This window comes from Equus asinus, chromosome 1, assembly GCF_041296235.1.
Source record: "Equus asinus isolate D_3611 breed Donkey chromosome 1, EquAss-T2T_v2, whole genome shotgun sequence".
In the NCBI taxonomy this organism is placed as follows: domain Eukaryota; kingdom Metazoa; phylum Chordata; class Mammalia; order Perissodactyla; family Equidae; genus Equus; species Equus asinus.
This window is the reverse complement of record NC_091790.1, coordinates 162048811-162070093: the sequence shown is the minus strand read 5'-3', so window position 1 is coordinate 162070093 and position 21283 is coordinate 162048811. Positions and strand designations below refer to the sequence as shown.

At 37.1% G+C, this 21283-nt stretch overlaps 1 protein-coding gene across 13 annotated transcripts in view; it reads left to right on the top strand.

The window, feature by feature from the left end:
- The window catches only part of PDE1C (phosphodiesterase 1C), a 596098-nt gene that overhangs the window by 339464 nt on the left and 235351 nt on the right, over nt 1-21283 (top strand). For 2 of the 13 annotated variants that reach the window (XM_070511541.1, XM_070511556.1), the window contains exon 3: nt 4103-4136. The exons of the other annotated variants lie outside the window; for them this stretch is intronic. In XM_070511541.1, the coding sequence (XP_070367642.1) occupies nt 4129-4136 (8 nt within the window). In that variant the 5' untranslated portion in view covers nt 4103-4128. The remainder of the gene's footprint in view (nt 1-4102; nt 4137-21283) is intronic. 13 annotated transcript variants of the gene reach the window in all.

Below are 21283 nucleotides of genomic sequence, written 5' to 3'. Positions count from 1 at the left end.
TATAACACACAATACACCATTAATTTTGCTTGTCAATTTTTTTGGTTTGGGTGCTTTGTCAGTCTCTGAAGTTTTTTTTTAATCAATAAGCTTTATTTTTTTAGAGCAGTTTTGTCCACCTTTGTCTATGGTGGACACAGCAAAATTGAGTGGAAATTACAGAGAGTTCTTGTATAACCCTGCCCCCCTCCCATCCAGCCTCCCCCACTATTAGCATATCAAAACAGAGTGTACAATTGTTACAGTTGGTGAACCTGCATTGACATATCCTTATCACCCAAAGCTCATAGTTTACTTTCAAGTTCACTTTAAGTGTTGTACTTTCTGTGGGTTGGGACAAATATATAGGACATGTATCCATCATTATGGTATCATATAGAGTAATTTCACTACTCTGAAAACCCTTTGTGCTCTCTCTGTCCCTCCCCAAACCTCTGGTAGCTCCTGATCTTTTTATTGTCTCCATAGTTTTGCTTTTTCCATGTCATATAGTTGGAATCATACAGTATGTGGTCTTCTCACATAGGCTTCTTTCACTTAGTAATATTGCATTTAAGTTTCCTCCATGTCTCTTCATGGCTTGATAGCTCATTTCTTTTTAGCACTGAATAATATTCCATTGTTTGGATGTACCAAAGTTTATTTATCCATTTACCTACTGAAGGACATCTTGGTTGTTTCCAAGTTTTGTCAATGATGAATAAAACTGCTGTAAACATCTGTGTGCAGGTTTTTGTGTAGACATAAGTTTTCAATTCATTTGGGTAAATACCAAGGAATGTGATTCTTGGATCATATGTTAAGAGTATGTTTAATTTTGTAAGAAACCTCCAAACTGTCTTCCAAAGTGGCTGTACCATTTTGCGTTCCCACCAGCAAGGGATGAGGGTTCCTGTTGCTCCACATCCTCACCAGCATTTCATATTGTCAGTGTTCTGGATTTTGGCCGTTCTCATAGATGTATAGTGGTGACTCTTGCTTTAATATGGTCAGTGAGCAGTTCAGCTGGAATTCTCTTGTCCTGACAGAGTGTTGTTCTTAGAGGACAGAGGTATGTTCTTGATGTTCTGAGATGGACAGTGAGTCCCTTCAGTGGTGGCTTTCGAGGAGTAAGAGAAGATGGCAGACCAGCGATGAGGCACCAGCATTTCATCTAAAACTGTGAGCCGTGGCCAGCTCTGCTGTATGGGTGAACATAAATTTGGTGCAGGCTGTGGACTTGGCAAAGGAAAAGTGGGAGTGCTGAGTCTAAGCTGGAGGCAGCCTTTGTTCCATTTGGTGCTGGATTCATTCTAACCACGGTTTCTGAATTGTATTGGGGGAGAGTGTGTGTGTGTGTGTGTGTGCGTGTGCACGTGTGTGTATGGGAGAATATTGGTTACCTCAACATGCAGCTTTTGTTTTCTGAGAACAGCTTGTGTAACTAGCTGTCAGATGGAGGGGCCTCATTAGCAGAGCAAATTCTTGGGAAGGTATTACAAGGAAACAGAAGCTGCCAGAACTTGGTTGGCCTGAAAAGGCACCGCTAGTTCTGATCCTCCTCCTTATGATCAAAAAGAGAATGTGCTCCCTCCTGATCAGAACAGTGTGGTGGGGGCCTGTATCCTCACCGTGTGACCTTTGGCTGTAAATATGGTTTAGAAACTGCATCCATAACGTGGGTGCTGAATAAGTAATTATGGGCAAGCCAGTCTGAGTCAGCCAATAATTGACCTCAATCGTCCTCTCCCTGCTGCGGTGAAATCCCACCCATGGTGAACCTACTGCGTGGCTCTGCCTCACTCAGAGCTGCTGTTCCCACTTTTCCCGCACTGCTCGCTTTTGCAGGCATCTTTGGTTGCCTGTCCTAGCTTAGAAGCCTCGGCCAGCCGTGCTGGGATCAGCAACTCATGTTCTGAGTGGTAGCAGGCAGCTGTTTCAGTCATGTCTTCAAGCAGTGAATACATACATGCTCCTAATTACTGTCATATGCCCTGTTGCCCACTGGTTTCTGCTGACTCCCCTCTTCCCATTTTCTTCCATCGCTGCCTCCTCTCCACTCTGACCTGGACCCTGGCCTTGGGTTTAAGGCTGTCCTTGTGCCTGACCTCTCTCTTATTACTATCTTTTTGGTGTCTGGCATATAAGTTAATAAATGAGTAGGCACATTTAGAGATGGGAAAGTGTATTCTGGAAAGATGGTATCTCTATGTGAAGATGATTCTTAACATGCTGCCCCTTTTCTGCACTGTCTGCTTTGACCCTTGATGCCAGCAAGGACTCATTGCAGTCTGGGATATTTGCCTCTTCTGTCAGCTGATTCTGGGACAATTTCCTGCTTTGCTGGTCCTCAATTCTTCCATTTTAAGCCCCCTGGATGGATTCTCTCATTGGGCTGGTACTTGAAGACAGCACTTTTCTAGTGTTCTGCTTGCCATCTGTCCAGGTCATTACAATTCACTAAAAGGAAAACAAAGGGGGGATTATATTCACCGAGAGAAGTGGAATTGCAATTACCTCAGGAAGGAGACAGAGGTAGAGAGCTTAGGTGTTAAATGTTCAAAGCATGACTCTTGTTAAAGTGCTACATTTCAGCCCTGTGGCTGAACTGTGTGTGGGATTCTGTGCTTCTGAGAGCTTACAGAACTGTGACTCAGTGGTTCAGTGATTCAACCTAGGCCTACTTACAACAAATGTGCCTGGATGAAATGAGCTCTGACTTTAGTCTTTGCTATCTCTGATAGTTGTTGAAGGAGGGAGAAATAACCATCAGAAGTAAGGTCATGCAATAAGGGAGAAAGGAAAAAAGCATAAAATGGTGGAGAGTTTTCTTTTCCTTTTTTTGTTTACTGGAAGAGAATTAGTACTTCTTGAGTCCCAGGCTCTTACTAAATGCCATATATGTTTCTTCAATTTGCACAACTACCTTAGAAAGTTGGTGTTAGTGTCCGCATCGTATGAAGCTATATTGAAAGCTTAAGACAACTTTATAACTTGTTCCCCAAATCGGGTTTTCATCAATTTTAGATCTAGTAGGGATGGTTGTACATCTTCCTCTCTTCTGCCTCTCTCCCTTCTTTTCAAAAAAGTATTTATTTTGTACCTTAGTCTTCATTCAGTACTGTATTTACTACTGTTCACCTTAGTAGAGATAAACCTCATGACACATCTTGATATGAATTGACCATATATTTTTAAAACTTTTTTATTTTTAAATAATGATAGACTCATAGGAGTTTATGGAGAAATGTACAGAGAAGTCTCACGCATTCATCCCCCAGCCTCCCCCTGTGTTAACATCTTATATGATAGTAGTAGGATATCAAAACCAAGAAATTAACATTGGTACAATTTGTAGAGCTTATTCAGATTTCATCAGTTACATCTGCACTCATTCACAGGTGTGTGTAGCTCTGTGCAATTTTATCACATGTGTAGCCCTGTGTAATGCCCCCACAATCAAAAGACTGTACTGTACCATTACTATAAGACTCCTTCATGTTATTCCTTTATAGCCACACCCATCCCCTCTCCTCCATCCCTTATCCCTGGCAACTACTGATCTGTTCTTCAACTCTCTAATTTTATTATTTCATGGTTGTTGCATAAATGGAGTCATACAGTGTGGATCCTTTTAGGACTGGCTTTTTATTCACTCAGCCCAATTTCCTCAAGGTTCATCCAAGTTCTTATGCATTTCAATACTTCATTCCTTTTTATTGTTGAGTAGCTCATAGTATGAATGTACCACAGTTTGTATAATCATTCACTCACTGAAGGATGGTTAGGTAGTTTCCGGTTTGGGGCTATTACAAATAAAGCCGCTACAAACATTTGTGTACAAGTTCCTTCGTGAAAGAGATTAAATTCTTCTGATGTGTGTTTCAAAAGTCATTTGAGCTTAAGCATGAAAAAAATCATCATGTCGTATGGAAGTTTCATAGCTATAGAGTGAAAGCTCAGGCAGAACTTAATGATAGTGGTTGGGGTTGTTTTCAGCAAATATAATCTTTAACAAACATCATGGGTCAGAAGAGATTTCAACCATTGCAAGCTGTATGTTAAAGCTTTCACTAATCCCACAGGCTTTTATACTGATTTTGTTTTATCTATCTTATTCTAGAGTGAACGTTTCTGCCGGGACCAGTTATGTGGCAGTATGTCCTATTTCTTTGTTCTTTAATAGAAATAACTCAGCCATAAAAGCCAGCAGGAGAGAACTTCGTTGACAAATTGGTTGGCGAGTCTTTAATGTGGATGTGTATTAAATGGTGGGGAGCAAATAGGCAACAAGAAGAACCGGAACAAAGCCTTTTTTTGTTTGCTTTTAAATGTTAAAAAATATCAGAAGTAAAAAGAAAGGCAAGAAAAGCAAACTCACACTGGATTATTGTGTTGGTAATAGGAAAATAACAATCTATTTCATATTGATTTCCTATTTCCCTGGGGTTAAAATAAAATGACATGTAAACATTGGAAAACAATTAAAATTCCTTCATTCATTTTTTTACTCAAGTAGATCCAATTTGATGAAGAAGGCTTTCCCACAAGATCCTTTGCAGAGAGGTAGAGGTGTAATTTGCAAGTGGCATCAGCAAATGGATAGTAGAAATCATATTCGTATTCTTTTAAGTGCCAGGTCTAAGCTAATTCATTTGTTTGCTTATTCCTTTATTTATTCATTTATTCAAATGATCTCCTAAATCATTAGTAATACTTCTGCTCTGTCATTGTAAGCCTGGATACTAAAAGGGCTCCATTCCATATTCTACACTCCCCTTAAACCACTTTATTTCCCATCCTCCCATGATTGCTCACATTCATGACTTCTTGGAATTACATTTGTCCCTTATGATCACTTGTCTGAATTCCACCTGTTCTTCAAGGCCCGCCTCAAACATCTTCTCTATTGACTTGCTGTTGATTTCTAGCTAGAAATTACATAACTTTTTTCTGATTTCCCCCAACATTTTATCTGTAGTGCTTTAATATTTTCTACTTTGTATTATGGTTATTTATGTACACTTCTCATCTTTGCTTCTCTATTGTTAATTTCTTGGGTGCCAAATTCATGCTTGATTCTTCTTTGTACTTTTTGTTCTCTCCTTCTCTCTCTTTCCTTTCTTCCTTCATCCCTCTCACTCTTTCTACAGCCTTTTTTCTGACTGTCCCTCCGTTCATTTTTTTTCTCTTGTAGGTATTCACTGAATATTCATTGACCACCTACTGTGTGTCAGACATTGTAACAGGGCCTTTGGGTAGAGAGAATTAAAACACATACTAGGCCCCTGGGTTAACTTGATTATGTTCCTAAGTTAAACATTAAGAAATAAAACCAAAATTTCTCTGATTGTTAGATTGAGATACCAGAGATATCCTAAGAGAGAGCGTATTAAATATTCCTCTTCAGAATTTTAAAGGAGTAAACTGTTTTTTTCCTGAGAAAAGGGTGTGTAAATGTAGTCTTCCTTAACGGCAGTTGACTGAATAGGACCCTTTTCACTCCCAGATCTAGGATTCTGTGAACTTAAGAAAAATTATTGTGTCCCTAAGCTTTGGTGACAGACATCCACTCAGTGTCAGCTGATGATATAAACTGAAAATGTCAAAGTAATACATGAATGGAATTCAAATTATGTGTTAAAATAACTTTTATTGGTACACAAAATGCTTCCGCCAAGCATTTTGGAAGCTCTGAAAATATAAAGAAGACAAGTAGAAGTAGAGATTAAGCATTTGGTTTTCTTATCACTTACCTGTGCGATATCTAATTTTGTAACTTGTCCTGTGACTGAGGTGCTTGATAAATGATAAACAGGAATTGTGTCTATAAAAGACAGGATGCGTTTTCCTTGTGCCATCCTCTAACGCTTCTCTGCTTTTCTCCCTTCTCAAAAAACGCTATTGTGGAAAGAACATGCTCAAAGCTGAGAACTTCCGCTGAGCACAGTTTGGTTCAAGAGAAGTCGGCAAAGTAGGGATTTGTAGGGAAAAGCCTGCAAAGCTGTCAGAAGTAGGGTGCCCTGGATTTTAAGAAAAAAAAGTAAAGAGACTTAAGGAGTCCATTTCCAAACAACAAAATCTCTGGGAAACCTTCTTTTTAATGAAATGTGAGGAAGACCTGTGGAACCCTGAATGTGGGGATATCAAAGAGACTGGCCGAGAGTACAGAGTCAGGGCAGCCATTAACGACTAGCTTAACTTGGGATAAAATCAACAGTGACCGCACCAGTAAAGTTGGATCCTAATGTAAATTAGGGAAGAATGTGGAGGGATGAATTGAGGAGCACTTCACTGATATATCCTTCTCAGACATTCGTTTTATGGAGTTTCTCTCCTCTGTATAGTTCATTTCTTTCTGGAGCAAAGCATTTGGCAGCAGAGAAATACAGCTGCCCCACCTGTGTCATGGGTCATAAAAGCTTACCAGACTGAGAGTATAGAAATTACAGCAGTGCAAAACATGGCTTTGAATTTTGTGTTCCTGGCATTTGTGGTGAAAACAAATGCTATGTCATCTGTACTTTGTCAGGAAGATTTTGATTTGCTCCCCAGAGTAAAATTTTAGATTTGTGTGAAATTTGTCTGACACAGACTGAACTTTTTTGGGCCTTGTTTGAATATGGTTTGAATTCGTGTACAAATTGCCAGAATTTGTGGCTCCAGTGTGCTTTTCAGAAAATGTAACAGCAGTTTTACAGTAAATGCTTTTACTCTGTAAAAGCAAGAATCTCTGGTTTTTTTTCTATCTTGATTTTAAAGGATCTCCAAATTTCTGTCCTTCAGATCTATGGAATTTGGCTTAAGTGTCCAAATTTGAGAAAAAGACCTTTAAAATTTTGATACTTTGGAAGTCCTTGTATCATTTTCTGTGCTTATTATTTAAGAAAAACAAAATCAGAATTTGTAAGTTTAAATTACCATCCTTTATTTTTTGTTTACACACGCAAAATAGTAATACGTAAAGGAGGAAAAAATACAGAGAATTTCTGTATGTTTAGTTTTGGTTATTTTTCAGGTGTAATGAAGAGATAGAGGAATTGCAGGTACATTACGTGGAGCTGTTGGTCCCCTGTTGGCCAGCACAATTGCTCCTCCAGTTATCAGTATTTGCTACGAGTATATTAACATATAGCAAAATGATTATAAGCTAACATTTGTGTTGCACTTTTGAAAGGCACCCTGGGGAGTGGGACCTGGGGTCTGGCTCCTGGGTTAGAATTTTCTTTTTACTGTTTGCTTTTTTAAAACGCAAACCTCATCAAAGCACTCTCCAACTCAGAGTCCTTCAGTGATTCCCCTGCTCTGGAAATAAAAGGATTTCTTCATTTGCACTTTGAGCTACAGCCATTCTGAAATACTTACATCCCCTAAACGTTTGATTTCTTCTCTTCCTTTGAAACTCACACCCTGGAGGCACTCTCTGCTCGGGCCTGCCCACACTTCCTGAGAAGTGTGCTCCTCTTGTGGCTATGGCCCTCTCTAGTACCGCTTGGCACATGGTCCTGATGTCACTTGCATTCTTTTTTGTCTTCTGGCCCAACTAGGCTTTCCTAGGGCAGAGGGTTTGTCGGCTTCTTTATACCCAGCACCCAGGACAGCTCTTGGCACATGGCATTCCCTTAGTATTCTTGGGATAAAGTTCACTGAAGTTGCACAAAGGGACTGGTGTGTAGGGGCGAAGGAAGGAAGACCAAGTTCTTCAGTGGTCTGGCCCTAAGTGCCCGTGCCAACCAAGCTGACCACTGAGGGCAGCTGTGGGAGGGAGACCTGTGGGAGGCTGAGGGAGCCTAGATTGGGGCTCCCATGGCCTGGATGCTCATTGCTTCTTGGAGTCTGCCCCACGCCCTCTTCATTTTCTTTCTTGACAGCTCACCTACTCCCAGAGCTTCATCTAGTCTCCTCAGACTCACGAATGACAAATCTGTACCCCTTGGTCAGCACTCTTCCCTAAACTTCAAACCTATATATCCAACCTGACATCTTCACTTAGAAGTCTCGTAGACACCTTAATTTAGCAAGTCCAAATGGAATATGTTTAATATCTTTCATTCCAAATTTGCTGTTCTTGCATGTTCCCTATTTCTGCAAGCGGCATCATCGTCCATCCAGTTGCCACAAATCTGGGGATCATCCTTCCTTCCTCTTGTTCCTCCATCCGATATGCAAAATTGTGTCCCACCTGTGTGTGAAATACCTCTTGAATCCAAATGCCTTTCTCCATCTGTACCATCAAAAGCACAAGTTGTCATTTTTTAACTGGTGGATTCCAAATTCAGATATTTGCTTCTTGTTGTATTCCCTTCAAATCATGTGTAGGTATATTGAAGCCAGAATAATCTTTCTAAAGCGTCAACCATCAATGTTACTGTGTAAGTTTTCTGTTTGATGGTTCTGCATTGTTTTCAGATTAATATCTCTACTCCCTAACATAGTGTACCTGGCCTTTTCTGAGGAACCCTACTTGCCTTTCATCACCATAGTGCACACTGTCTATTCCACCCATATTGTATGTGTTTTAATTCCTCAAACAATATATGCGTCTCCAGGCCCTTGAATATGTTCCTTCTACCCAGAAGCAGTTGATTCTTTCTTTCTCCAATATGCTTGCTTGCTTACTCTAATTTGTCCTTCAGTTCTCAACTTAGACATCGCTGCTTCCACAATGCTTCCTTTCACCAGCCTACCGCGTGCTGTCAAGTCCTTATACTTTGCCCCTCTTGGCATTAGTGTGACTTGTGGTGCTCCTCCACTCAATGCTAAACTTGATTAGTTGATCATCTTTGTGTCCCATTAAATCCTAGCACTATGCCTGGCTTATCACGGGTACTCAGTAAAGAGCTAATGAGTGAGTCATAGAGGAGTGAGTCATGGGTGAAAATGAAAAGGAAGTGTCTGGAGCCTCAATAGTACAGTAGGAGATTTTTCAAACTGTGTTCTTTTGCTTCCCTTATAAACTGCTGACTCTTCCTAGGATGTTCTTAGGAAGTCCAGCTCAGAATTGTTAGGGAATTACAAAAAAAAATTTCAACATCTTTATTGAGATGTAATTCAATACCAAAAAATTCACCCAAAGTATACAATTCATTGGTTTCATATATTCAGAATTGCATGACCATTACCAAAATTTACGTTCAGAACATTTTTGTCACTCAAAAGAGAAACCCCATACCCATTAGTATTCATTCCCCTTTCTTGTCTCCCATTCCCCTTCAGCTCTAGGCAACTACTAATCTACTTTCTATCTCTATATATTTGCCTATTTTGGACATTTCATGTAAGTGGAATCATATAATGTGTAGTCTTTTGTGTTTGGCTTCTTTCTCTTAGCATAATGTTTTCAAGATTCATCCATGTTGTGGCACGAATCAGTATTTTACTCCTTACCAGGATGATAATAATCCAAAAGACAGATAATAACAAGTGTCATTGACGATGTGGAGAAATTGAAACCCTCATTCATGTGCTTATAGGCCATTTGTGTATTTTCTTTGGAAAAATGTCTATTCTGATCCTTTGCCCATTTTTCATTGGGTTATTTGTTTTTTTAATTATTAAGTTTTAAGAGTTCTTTATTATATTCTCGGTACTAGTTCTTTATCAAATATATGATTTGGAAATATTTTCTCTCATTCTGTATGTCATTTTGTCAATTTCTTGATAGTACTTTCTGAAGCACAAAGATTTTTAATTTTGATGTAATTTTATTTATTTTTTCTTTTGTCAAATTTTTTTTTGGTGTTACATTTGGTGTTACATTTAAGAAAATATTGTCTAATCCAGCTTCATGAGATTTACTCTTATGTTTTTCTCTAAGTGTTCTGTAGTTTTAACTCTTACATTTAGGTCTATAATCCACCTGCATTAATTTTTGTGTATGATGTAAGGTAGCAGTCCAATTTCATTCTTTTGTGTGCAAGTATCCAGTTGTCCCAGAACTATTTGTTGAAAAGACTATTATTTTCTCTTTTAATTCCTTTGGCATCCTTCTCAATGTCAAGGTATTTTTGTCTTAATTGTTCTCAATATTTTTATTATTTATCATATAAGTAATACATGGTGGAAAAAATAATAATTAGCATTTTTGAGTCTTTAGTAAGTGTCAGGCACTGTTGTAAGAGATCTACCATTTGGTACACATAATAACTTTATGGGATAAGCACTGTTATTATCCCCATGTTATAGATAAGGAAGCAGAGGCATGGAAAGGTTAAATAACTTGAAAAAGATTACGCAACTGATAAGTGTTGGAGCCAGGATTTGAACCCAGGTAGGCTGACTCTACAGCCTATGTTCTTAACCATTAAACTATGCCTGACTGTGTCTTGTTCACAGGAAACATAAAAATTTAAAACAGCCAAAATTCTACTCTCCAGAGAACTGCTGTCGACATTTTCATACACATCCTTTCAAACTTTGTTCAATGCAAAAAATGTTATAGCAATAGGATTAGACCACATAAACATTCTCAAAGTGGTTTATTCACTTTATTGATATATTATTACTGAACTTCCTTGTCCATAAATCTGTACCTAAAACATTAGTTTTTTTAATTGAAGTATAGTTGACATACAATATTATATTTGTTTCAAGTGTACAACATAGTGATTCAACATTTATATACATTATGAGTGATCACCACCATAAATCTAGTAACCATCTGTCACCATGCAAAGTTATCACAATATTATTGACTATATTACTATCTGTACATTACATCTCCATGGATTATTTATTTTATAACTGGAAGTTTGTCCCTCTTAATCTCTTCACCTGTTTGCCTATCTCCCCATTCCCTTCCCCTCTGGCGACCACCAGTTTGTTCTTTATACCTGTGAGTTTGTTGCTATTTTGTTTTGTTTGTTTGTTTTGTTTTTTAGATTTCACATATAAGTGAAATCATGTAGTATTTGTCTTTTTCCGTCCGACTTATTTCACTTAGCATAATACACTCCAGGTCCATCCATGTTGTCAGATTTGGCAAGATTTCATTCTTTTTTATGGCCGCGTAATATTCTATCGATGGGTTCTTAGATTACTTCCATATCTTGGCTATCATAAATAATGCTGCAAAGAACATAGGCATGCATACATATTTTTGAATTAGTGTATTTGTTTTCTTTGGGTAAATACCCAGAAGTGGAATTGCTGGAATGTATAGTAGTTCTATTTTATAATTTTTTGAGGACCCTCCATACTGTTTTCCATAGTGGCTGCACCGATTTACAGTCTATCAACAGTGCCTGAGTGCTCCTTGTTCTGCATATCCTCACTAACACTTGTTATTTGTTGCCTTTTGATAATAGCCACTCTGGTAGGTGTGAGGTGATATCTCATTGTGATTTTGATTTCCATTTCCCTGATGATTAGTGATGTTGAACAGCTTTTGATGTGTCTGTTTGTTATGCCATCTATATGTCTTCTTTGGAAAAATGTCTTTTCAGGTCCTCTGCCCATTTTTTAATCAGATTGTTTTTTTGATATTGAGTTTTGTGAATTCTTTTTGTATTTTAGATATTAACCCTTTTTTTAGATACGCCATTTACAAATATATTCTCCTATTCAGTAGATTGCCTTTTCATTTTGTTGGTGGTTTCCTTTTACTATGCAAAAGGTTTTTAGTTTGATGTAATCCCATTTGTTCATTTTTGCTTTTGTTGCCCTTGTCTGAGGAGACACATCCAAAAATATATTGCTAAGATTGATGTTAAAGAGTTTATTGCCTATGTTTTCTTCTAGGAGTTTTATGGTTTTAGGTCTTACATCTAAGTCTTTAATCTATTTTGAGTTTATTTTTGTATGTGGTGTAATGAAGTGGTCCAGTTTCATTCTTTTGCATGTAGCTGTTCAGTTGTCCCAAAACCATTTATTGAAGAGACTATCTTTTCCCCTGTCTTGTCTCTGGCATCAATTAATTGACCATATAGGCATGGGTTTGTTTGTGGGCTTTCTATTCTGTTCCATTGATCTATGTGTCTGTTTTTGTGCAAGTACCATACTGTTTTGATTACTATAGCTTTGTAGCACAGTTTGAAATCAGGGAGCATGATATCTCCAGCTTTCTTCTTCTTTTTCAAGATTGCTTTGGCTATTTTAGGTCTTTTGTTGTTCCATACAAATTTTAGGATTAGTTTTTCTAGTTTTGTGAAAAATGCCATTGGTATTTTGACAGAGATTGCATTGAATCTGTAGATTGCTTTGTGTAGTATGGACATTTTAACAATATTAATTCTTCCAATCCGTGAGCATGGTATAGCTTTTCATTTACTTTTGCTATTTTCTGTTTTTTTCATCAGTGTCTTATAGTTTTCACAATACAGGCCTTTCACATCCTTGGTTAAGTTTATTCATAGATATTTTATTCTTTTTGATGCAATTTTAAATGGGATTTTTTTCTTAATTTCCTTTTCTGATAGTTTGTTGTTAGCGTATAGAAATGTAACTGATTTCCATATGTTGATTTTATACCTGCAACTTTACTGAATTCATTTATTCTAATTTTTTTTGGTGGAGTCTTTCGGGTTTTTCATATGTAGTATCATGTCATCTGCGAATAGTAACAGTTTTACTTCTTTCTTTCCAATTTGCTTGCCTTTTCTTTCTTTCTTTTTTTCTCATTGCTGTGGCTAGGACTTCAATACCATGTTGAATAAAAGTGGCAAGATTGGGCATCTTTGTCTTATTCCTGATCTTAGAGGAAAAACTTTAAGCTTTTCACCATTAAGTATGATGTTAGTTGTGGGTTTGTCGTATATGGTCTTTATTATGTTGAGGTACGTTCCTTCTGTACCCACTTTGTTGAAAATTTTTATCATAAATGGATGTTAAATTTTGTCAGATGCTTTTTCTGCATCTATTGAGATGATCACATGATTTTTATTCTTTGTTTTGTTACTGTGATGTATCACATTGATTGATTTGTGGATATTGAACAATCCTTGCATCCCTGGGATAAATCCAACTTGATCATGGTATATGATCTTTTTAATGTATTGTTGAGTTTGGTTTGCTAATATTTTTGTTGAGGATTTCTGTATTCACGTTCATCAGGGATATTAGCCTATAATTTTATTTTTTTGTAGTGTCTTTGTTTTTGGTATCAGGTTAATGCTAGTCTCATAGAATGAGTTTGGAAGTGCTCCTTTCTCTTCAATTTTTTTGGAGTAGTTTGAGAAGTATAGATATTAACTCTTCCTTAAATGTTTGGTAGAATTCACCTGTGGAGCCATCTGCTTCTGGACTTTTTTTCTTGGGAATTTTTTGATTACCAATTCAATTTTGTTACTAGTAATTGGTCTGTTCAGATTTTCTATTTCTTCTTGACTTGCTCTTGGGAGATTGTATGTTTCAAGGAATTTATTTCTTCTAGGTTACTACAATTATATGTCCAATTTGTTGGCACATAATTGTAGTAATCTCTTATGATCCTTTGTATTTCTGTGATGTTTATCATAAAGCATCATTCTTAATGGCTACATTATATTCTACCACATGTCTGCACCATCATTGATTTGACCAACCGACTAATGTTGTACATTTATGTTGGTTTCAATTTTTCATTTCACAAACGTTATTCTGATACATGTATTCTTTTATATACTTTTCCACTTTTTTCCTTAGGATAGGGGAAAAAAATGCCTTTAGCGGGATTTTAAGGAGTATGAAATGTCTTTAACGCTTCTAATGCATATTCTTCAGGAAGTTTCTATATGTTTACCATTGATATTTTATATTTTATATCTAATAGATGACTCTGATCCTACATTGCCTTAGTGAGCATCTTTTTGATTATCAGTGAGGTTGAACATGTATTAGTAATGATTATAATTTTTCTTTTGTGAATTACCTAGTCATATTTTACTCATTTCTATGTAAGAGCTCTTTATATACTGAAAAATATTAATCCTATCTCTTTTTTTTTTGCGTTTTCCTCTAGTTTATCATTGTTTTAAAAATTTTTCTCATTTTTTTTGGATATATAGAAAATTGAACTTCTCAGCAAAATATACTAGCAAAAAATATATCAGTCTTTTCCTTTATGGCATCTTTGTATTTAAAAATAAAAGGTCAAAGTATTGTTTCTAGTGCCTGGCTTCCATGAGCTGGGGGAGGATATAAGAAATCATAGTAGTTTTTCTTTATATTTCTCTGGCTTGTTTTATCTTAAACAATGGTCATCTGTATTGCTTTAGCTTACAGAGAAATAAAGCATTAATTTAACCATTTGGCATTAAAACCTTTGGTGGTGAGACAGGCTGGGATGGACAACTGGGGTCTCCTCTAGGTTGTATGATTTTCAGCAGCATTTTCCTCCTCATGGTTCGTGCTCATTTAAGTTTGCTCCTAGCATTTAGACATGTTGTCTTAAATCTCAAACAACTTAATTTGTATGAGATAGTATGGACTTCTATAGCAACATTGGTTAGAAAAGTCACATACTATCCAATCATGAACTTACTCAAGTGCCATCTCAGTTAACATAACATGGAGATTTGGGATTTTCTGCCTGAGTAAACTGGTTAAACTGGTTATTCCTTAACCAGTGGACAAATTTCTCCCCTCCTAATCTGATTTGTTGTTAAGATGATGATGGCAACCAGACCAATTTCACACAATTGATTTAGAAAATGGATTTTTTTTCATTTTAATCTGGTTTTCCCATATGTATGAAGTACATTTCTCATTTTGACTCCAGCTCAATTTCAGTTTTATTCTTTTTCAAAGAGGCTAGGCAGAGGGCTAGAAATGTGCCTGCCTTAATTAGAAGCTAATTCTAAGAACTGTCTTTTGCAAAACACTGTACTGAACACTTTATAAGCTTTATCTCATTTAGTCCTCACAATAAAATCTACTATTCTTATGCCTATTTTACATAGGAGGAAACTGAGACTGAGTGAAGTTAAGTACGTTGTTCAAGATCAAAGAGCTAGGAAATAGTTCTGCAGATTCAAACCTTGGTCTCAGGCGGTAGGGCTGTACCATAACACATTGCTCAGGAGGAGAAGGAGTTAGTTAGATAACTTTATTGACTTTAAGTATAGTTGAAACCTTACACATATAGAGATAAACCTTAGTTCCTGTACATGTTGGAAACCATTTTTATTATAAGTATTACTACATTAGTAAAGATCTACAAACTAGAGGGCCTCCATTTGTATTGTCAACTGAGCATTTGATTCCTCATTTTTGGTTATTTGTTCAGCAATGTCTGTTTTGCCTCTGAAAATTCACACCTAGAAAATTAGAGTTTCAGCAACATCCTATATATAGTTGAGATTTCCATGTAGAACTGTGGACCCTGTCTCTTTCTTTGAACTTGGAAAATATGTGCTAGGGATACATGAGTAGTTTGTAATCTCAGAGTTACAAAAAAAATGATATTTCTTAAAAATACAGTAAATAGAAGTTCTTGAAGGTATTTGCGCCTAAAACAAACCAGCTCTGTAGGCATTAAAACTATGACACTTTTTCAGGAAGGATTGCTGTGAAGGTGCGATCTTTTAAGTCAGATTACACCAGAAGTTTTTTGTTTGGTTTATTGTATAGGTTTTAAATGTTTTCAAACTCTCTTTTTACTGACGACATCTAATGCCTTTTGCATGTGAATTTTCCTTATTTCATTTTCTGAAATCTTAGCAAAGTGCTTGTGTATCTTGCCTTTTTACTAAATATTGCGGTATTTACGGACCCAGGCTTGGTCTTCCATCCACATATTATGAGGATGCTACTCAGACTTGTCTGTTCTCTTGCCCAATCACACAGGCCCAGCCATGTGGTCTATGGGAGGAGACAAAAATCATTCCTATTTTCTTTCTCGAGGGTCTAAACCACACATGTGTGAAAAGATCTTTAAGTTGAAAATTTTGAGATGCATGTATGTGTGTGTTACAACTTGAAATATGGTTTTGCCAACTGCAGTTGAGGAAGGATTACATATAAAACAGTGTTATTTTTCTGACACTGTATGACTATTTAAACCCATTGTGTTTATAACAGGGTAGGTCACAATTCACATTTGAAGATATGATTTTAAAGGATCAAAAAAACACACTTTTGACTTTCTGCAAAGCACTTTTTGACTTAGCAAAACTTATTTACATTAGCACTATCTGAAACACTGAATAAGAAAGTGGAGAAGACTCAGCCATCTAGGTTCTAAAAATATGGGCTGTATGTCTTGTCTTTCAAGTTAGCTTTCATAGGAAGTTAAAAAGTAAGAATAACTATTATTGTAATTAGTAATAATAGCTACAAATTATTGAGTCTCTCTTATGTGTCAGATGCTGATCTAGTTATCAGTTGCTATCCACAATAATCCTGGGAAATGAGTGTTATGAGTTACCTTTTTACGGTTGGAGAATCTGAGGCTTGTTAGCTTCCTTAAGATAACAAAGCTCAAAAGAGATAGAGCCAGGTCTTGAAATAGGAGGTCATCTGAATGTGAAATGCATCCTTTAAAATCAGCTTTATTGAGTATAATTCACATACAATAAATTGCACTTCTTTAAAGTGTACAATATAAGTTTTGACATGTGCATACACCCATGAAACCATTACCATTTTCAAGATAAAGAACATATCCATCACCTTCAAAACTTTGCTCATGATCGCTTTTAATGCCTCCCTCCAGCTTCATCCTGCCCTTCTCTCCCTATATGCTCATTCCCAGGCAATCGATTATCTGCTTTCTAGCACTGTAGATTATTTTGCTTTTTCTAGAATTTTACCAATTTGGATTCATACAGTATGTACTCTTTTTAAACTGGCTTCTTTCTCTTAATTTTACTGTTTTGAGAGTCATTCATGTTCATGTATCAGTGGTTCACTCCTTGTATTGTGAAATATTATTCCATGGTATGGATTATATGCCACAATGTTTTTATTCATTCACTGTTGATGGGCATTTGAGTTGTTTTCAGTGTGGTGCTGTTGCAAATAATGTTGCCGAGAATATTCATAGGCAAGTTTGGGTGCACATAGACTTTTACTTCTCTGGAGTAAATACCTAAGAGTGGAATGGCTAAATCATGTGCTGGCTACATGTTTAAAGTTTTAAGAAACTGCCAAACTGTTTTCCAAATTTGTGCCATTTTACATTCCCACCAGCAGAGTATAAGAGTTCCAGTTGCTCCACATCCTTGGAGCACTTGGTGTGGTCAGTCTTTTTAATTTCAACTGTTCTAATGGGTGAGCGGTGGTATCTCATGGTTTTAATTTGTATTTCTGTAACATCTAATGATGTTGAACATTTTTTCGTGTGCTTTTTTTTTGCCATCTCTACATCTTGTTTGGTAAGATCGTTGCTCAAATCTTTTCCTTATTTTAAAAGTTGTTAATTTATTATTGAATTTTGAGAGTCTTTGTGTATTTTAGATACAAATTGTTTACCAGACATGTGATCTGGAAATGTTTTCTTGCAGTCTGTGGCTTGCTTTTCATTTTCTTAACAGTGTCTTTTGAAGAGCAGGCATTCTTAATTTTCATGAAGTCAAGTTTGTCAATTTGTTCTTTTTATGGATTGTGCTTGTGGTGTCTGTTGTGGCTTGCATTGGTGTCACTCCAAAAAAGACATGTTGGAATCCTAAACCTTTGTACCTCAGAGTGCGATCTTCTTTTATACTTGTTGGAGATAGGGTCTTTGCAGACATAGTGAAGTTAAGATGAGGTCATTAGGGTGGTCCTGATCCAACATGATTGGTGTCCTCGTAAAATGGGGAAATTTGGATACAGAGACAGACAGACATAGAGGAAAGAGAATGTAAGGAAACACACGGTGTTGCTGACCATCTACAAGCCAAGGGGAGAGGACTAGAACAGTCTCTCTCTCAGCCCTCACAAGGAACCCATCTGCCAACACCTTGAGCTTCCAGCCTCCAGAACTGTGAGACAATAAATTTCTGTTATTTAAACCACCAAGTTTGTGGCATATCATAGCAAACTAATACAGTGTCACAAAGATTTTATTCTGTATTTTCGTTTGGAGGTTTTATAATTTTAGGATTTATATTTAGGTCCTTTGATCCATTTTGAGTTGATTTTGGTATGTGGTGGGAAGTATGGATTGAACCTTAATTTTTGGCATATGAATGTCTTTTAGTTCCAGCCCTATTTGTTGAAAAGACTATACTGTCTCCACTGAACTTCTGTTACATCTTCGTTGAAAATCAGTTTTCTGTGTATTTGTGTGTCTGTTTCAAGACTCTTATTCTGTTCCGTTGCTCTTTCTTGATGCTAATAGCAAACTGTCTTTAAAATAAGACTGGAAATCAGACATCAGTCCTCCGTATTTGTTCTCTTTCAAAGAAAAAGAATTGCTTTGGCTAATGTAGGACCTTTACATTTGCATAGGAATTTTAGAATCTGTTAATTTGTACAAAAAATTCCTCTGTGATTTTGATTTGGATTGTATTGAATCTATAGATAAATTTGGGAAGACTTGACATCTGAATATCGAATCTTCTGACCCATAAGCACAGTTTATCTCACCAATATTTTAGGTTTTCTTTAATTTCTCTCAGCAACATTTTGTAGTTTTCAGTATTTAGGTCTTGACAATCTCTTGTCAGATTTATTAAAATTTCATATTTTTGATATAATTATAAATGGTATTATTTTAAAATGGCAACTTCTGATTGTTCATTTATAGCATATAAAAATACAATTGATTGTCGTATAATGATTTTGTATTCTGCAAGCTTGCTAAACTGATTGAGTAGCTCTAGTAGCTTTTTTGGTAGATTCCATCAGGTTTTCAACATAAAAGATCATGTTGTCTCTAAATAAAGAGAGTTTTACTTCTTCCCTTCCAGTCTGTATGCCTTTTTCTCCTTTCTCTTGCCTTAAGGCACTGGATAGAAGCTCCAGAACAGTGTTGAATAGACGTAGTGAGAGGGGACATCCTTGTCTTCTTCCTGATCTTAGGAGGAAAGCATTTGGTCTTTTATCATTAAGTGTGATGTTAGTCAGGAGTTGGCAATTGTTTTCTGTAAAGAGCCAAATAGTAAATTTTTGGCTTTGAGGGCCATGTGGTCTCTGTTGTAACTGCCCAACTCTGCTGTTAGAGTAGAAGAGCAGCCGTGTCTCCCCTCACACACGCACTTGGTTGCGTGTACTCAGGTGGGATTCTCCGCAGATCTCTGCTGTTTGCTCTCTGCGCAGATCTTCTTTCTCAGGTAGTCTGTCCTGCATATCCTAGCTGCCTTGCTCTCTCTGGAATCTCAACTTTGTCTCCTAACTCAGGGAGTCCACTGGGCTTCACCTGGATTATCCCTCCCTGCACTGAGCTCTGTCAACTGCCCCAAGGCGGTGTGCCGTGGCAATCATAGAGCTTCCCTCATTTATTTCTCATGACTCAGAGGCCACTCTTCATTTCCTGTTTGTTGCCTTGATGTCCAGTGTCTTGGAAACCATTTTTCTATATATTTGGCCTGTTTTCAGTTTGTTTCTCGCGAGAGGGTAAACCTGGTCACTGATACCAGGTTTGATCAGAAACGTAATTCCCCATGTTTTTTCTCATAAACTTACATTGTTAGGTTATGCATCTTTGTGGAGAGTCTATTCATCATTATCCAACTTGGCGGAATCTACAGCCATGGAATAAAATAGCAACTGGTTGACAGCTAAGCCAGTAGAGTAGGGACTTGGGCCAGTGGTTCAGATGGCATTAGAATATCCATAGCTGCCATTTTTTATGTCTGACAGGTTGTACATAGGTGAGTGAGACCTGCATAGCCCTAGAATTGTAGAAGACATCTGGAAAGCTTTTTTTTTGCTAAATGTTTATTGAAGGAATGTTGGAAAACAAGACTAAAAACCATACTTTAATTGCTATGAGAAGATTTTATTTGTAAAGAACATGTTTCTACCATTTATCTTGGAAGCTTCTCTGATACCCATTATTTAGTATTTCCATATTATATTAGCTTTTACTTTGCATGGCATTCTTTTTAGAGAGAAGGTCTCAAAGAAATATTAGACCTGACTATTTATTCAACAAATACTTTTGAGCGCCTGCTCTGTGCCAGGTACTGCTTTAGGTATTGAGGGTGTGGAAGTGAAAACAAACAAATTGATGATTTCTTCCAGCCTCCATTCTAGTAGAATGATACATGAAATGAAGAAAGTAACTGAGTAAAGTATATGAAGCCACCAGTGCTGTGGAGAAAAATAAGGCTAGTGGGGACTGTGATGGTGGTATTAGTGGTGTTGGTGTGCAAATAAAAATAGCGAGGACAGAAAAGGCAAAGATCTGAAGTGGGTGATCATTATTTATATTATTAGCTATTTTGATTATTTATCTTGTGGTAAACCTCCATGATATATTATAAATAACCATTACAGTCATTTTACAACCTCAATTCCTTTTAGTGACCTCCTGTACTCATATTTCTGATCCTAGCCAAGAAAATTAGTGATACCACCCATCTGATTTACAGTGTTCTAAAAGCCAGTGGCTGAGGCTTTGTTAGAAACAAAATAGAGCCAGGAGGCCAGCATGGTAGGTGTGCTGAGGTGTCTGTCTGTGGGAAAAGAGTTAATGGTGCATATGTAAGGGTAAGGCTTGTTTCTTAGGACACAAGGTCTATGTACAGACAGAAGTATTGAACAGACAACAGCACACAATTAACTCTGACACAGTTAAGTGATTCTACTTTTAAGACTTCTCTAGGTCCTAACAGAGTTAATTAGGCTAATTTAATGAAAAATAGGTTGCTTATGGGATTCCAAATTCTATACTGACTATTTTAGTCATGGAACGTGCATTTGAATAGCATCAAAAATGAGGTAAATTTTGGAAGACGTGTGGGGCTTTGATTACACCTAAGGCCGTCATAGAAAGTGAGTGGGGAGAAGAGAATGGGAGACCACTACCATTGAAGTGTTGGTGTGCTAGGTGCAGGACTCTTCGTATTCTTGTCTTGCTACGTGGCAGTGAAGCTGGAGACTGGCCGAGCTGGGATTTACACCTGCCCTGGCTGACTCCATAGATAGAGCACTTTGCATCATGGCGGCCCTTTTTCTGACTATATTTGGTGGCTCCAAGGGCTGTGGCATCTTCCTCTTTCTCATGTCTGTTGGCCGTAAGTCCACCTCATTGCCAGTGTCAACCATATTTCTCTTCTATACCCAACTTATCCATTGATGGAATTTCATCATGTTTTTGTTTCTTGCTGTGCCTATAAGTAGAAGGAGAATGTTCCAACATTGAGCTCTTATGTTCCTATGGAAAATGGCACCAATCTGTCTTGTACTGCCAGCACCAGCAGTAAGTGATGGGCCTGGCAGTGGAGCCCTCCTTGAACAC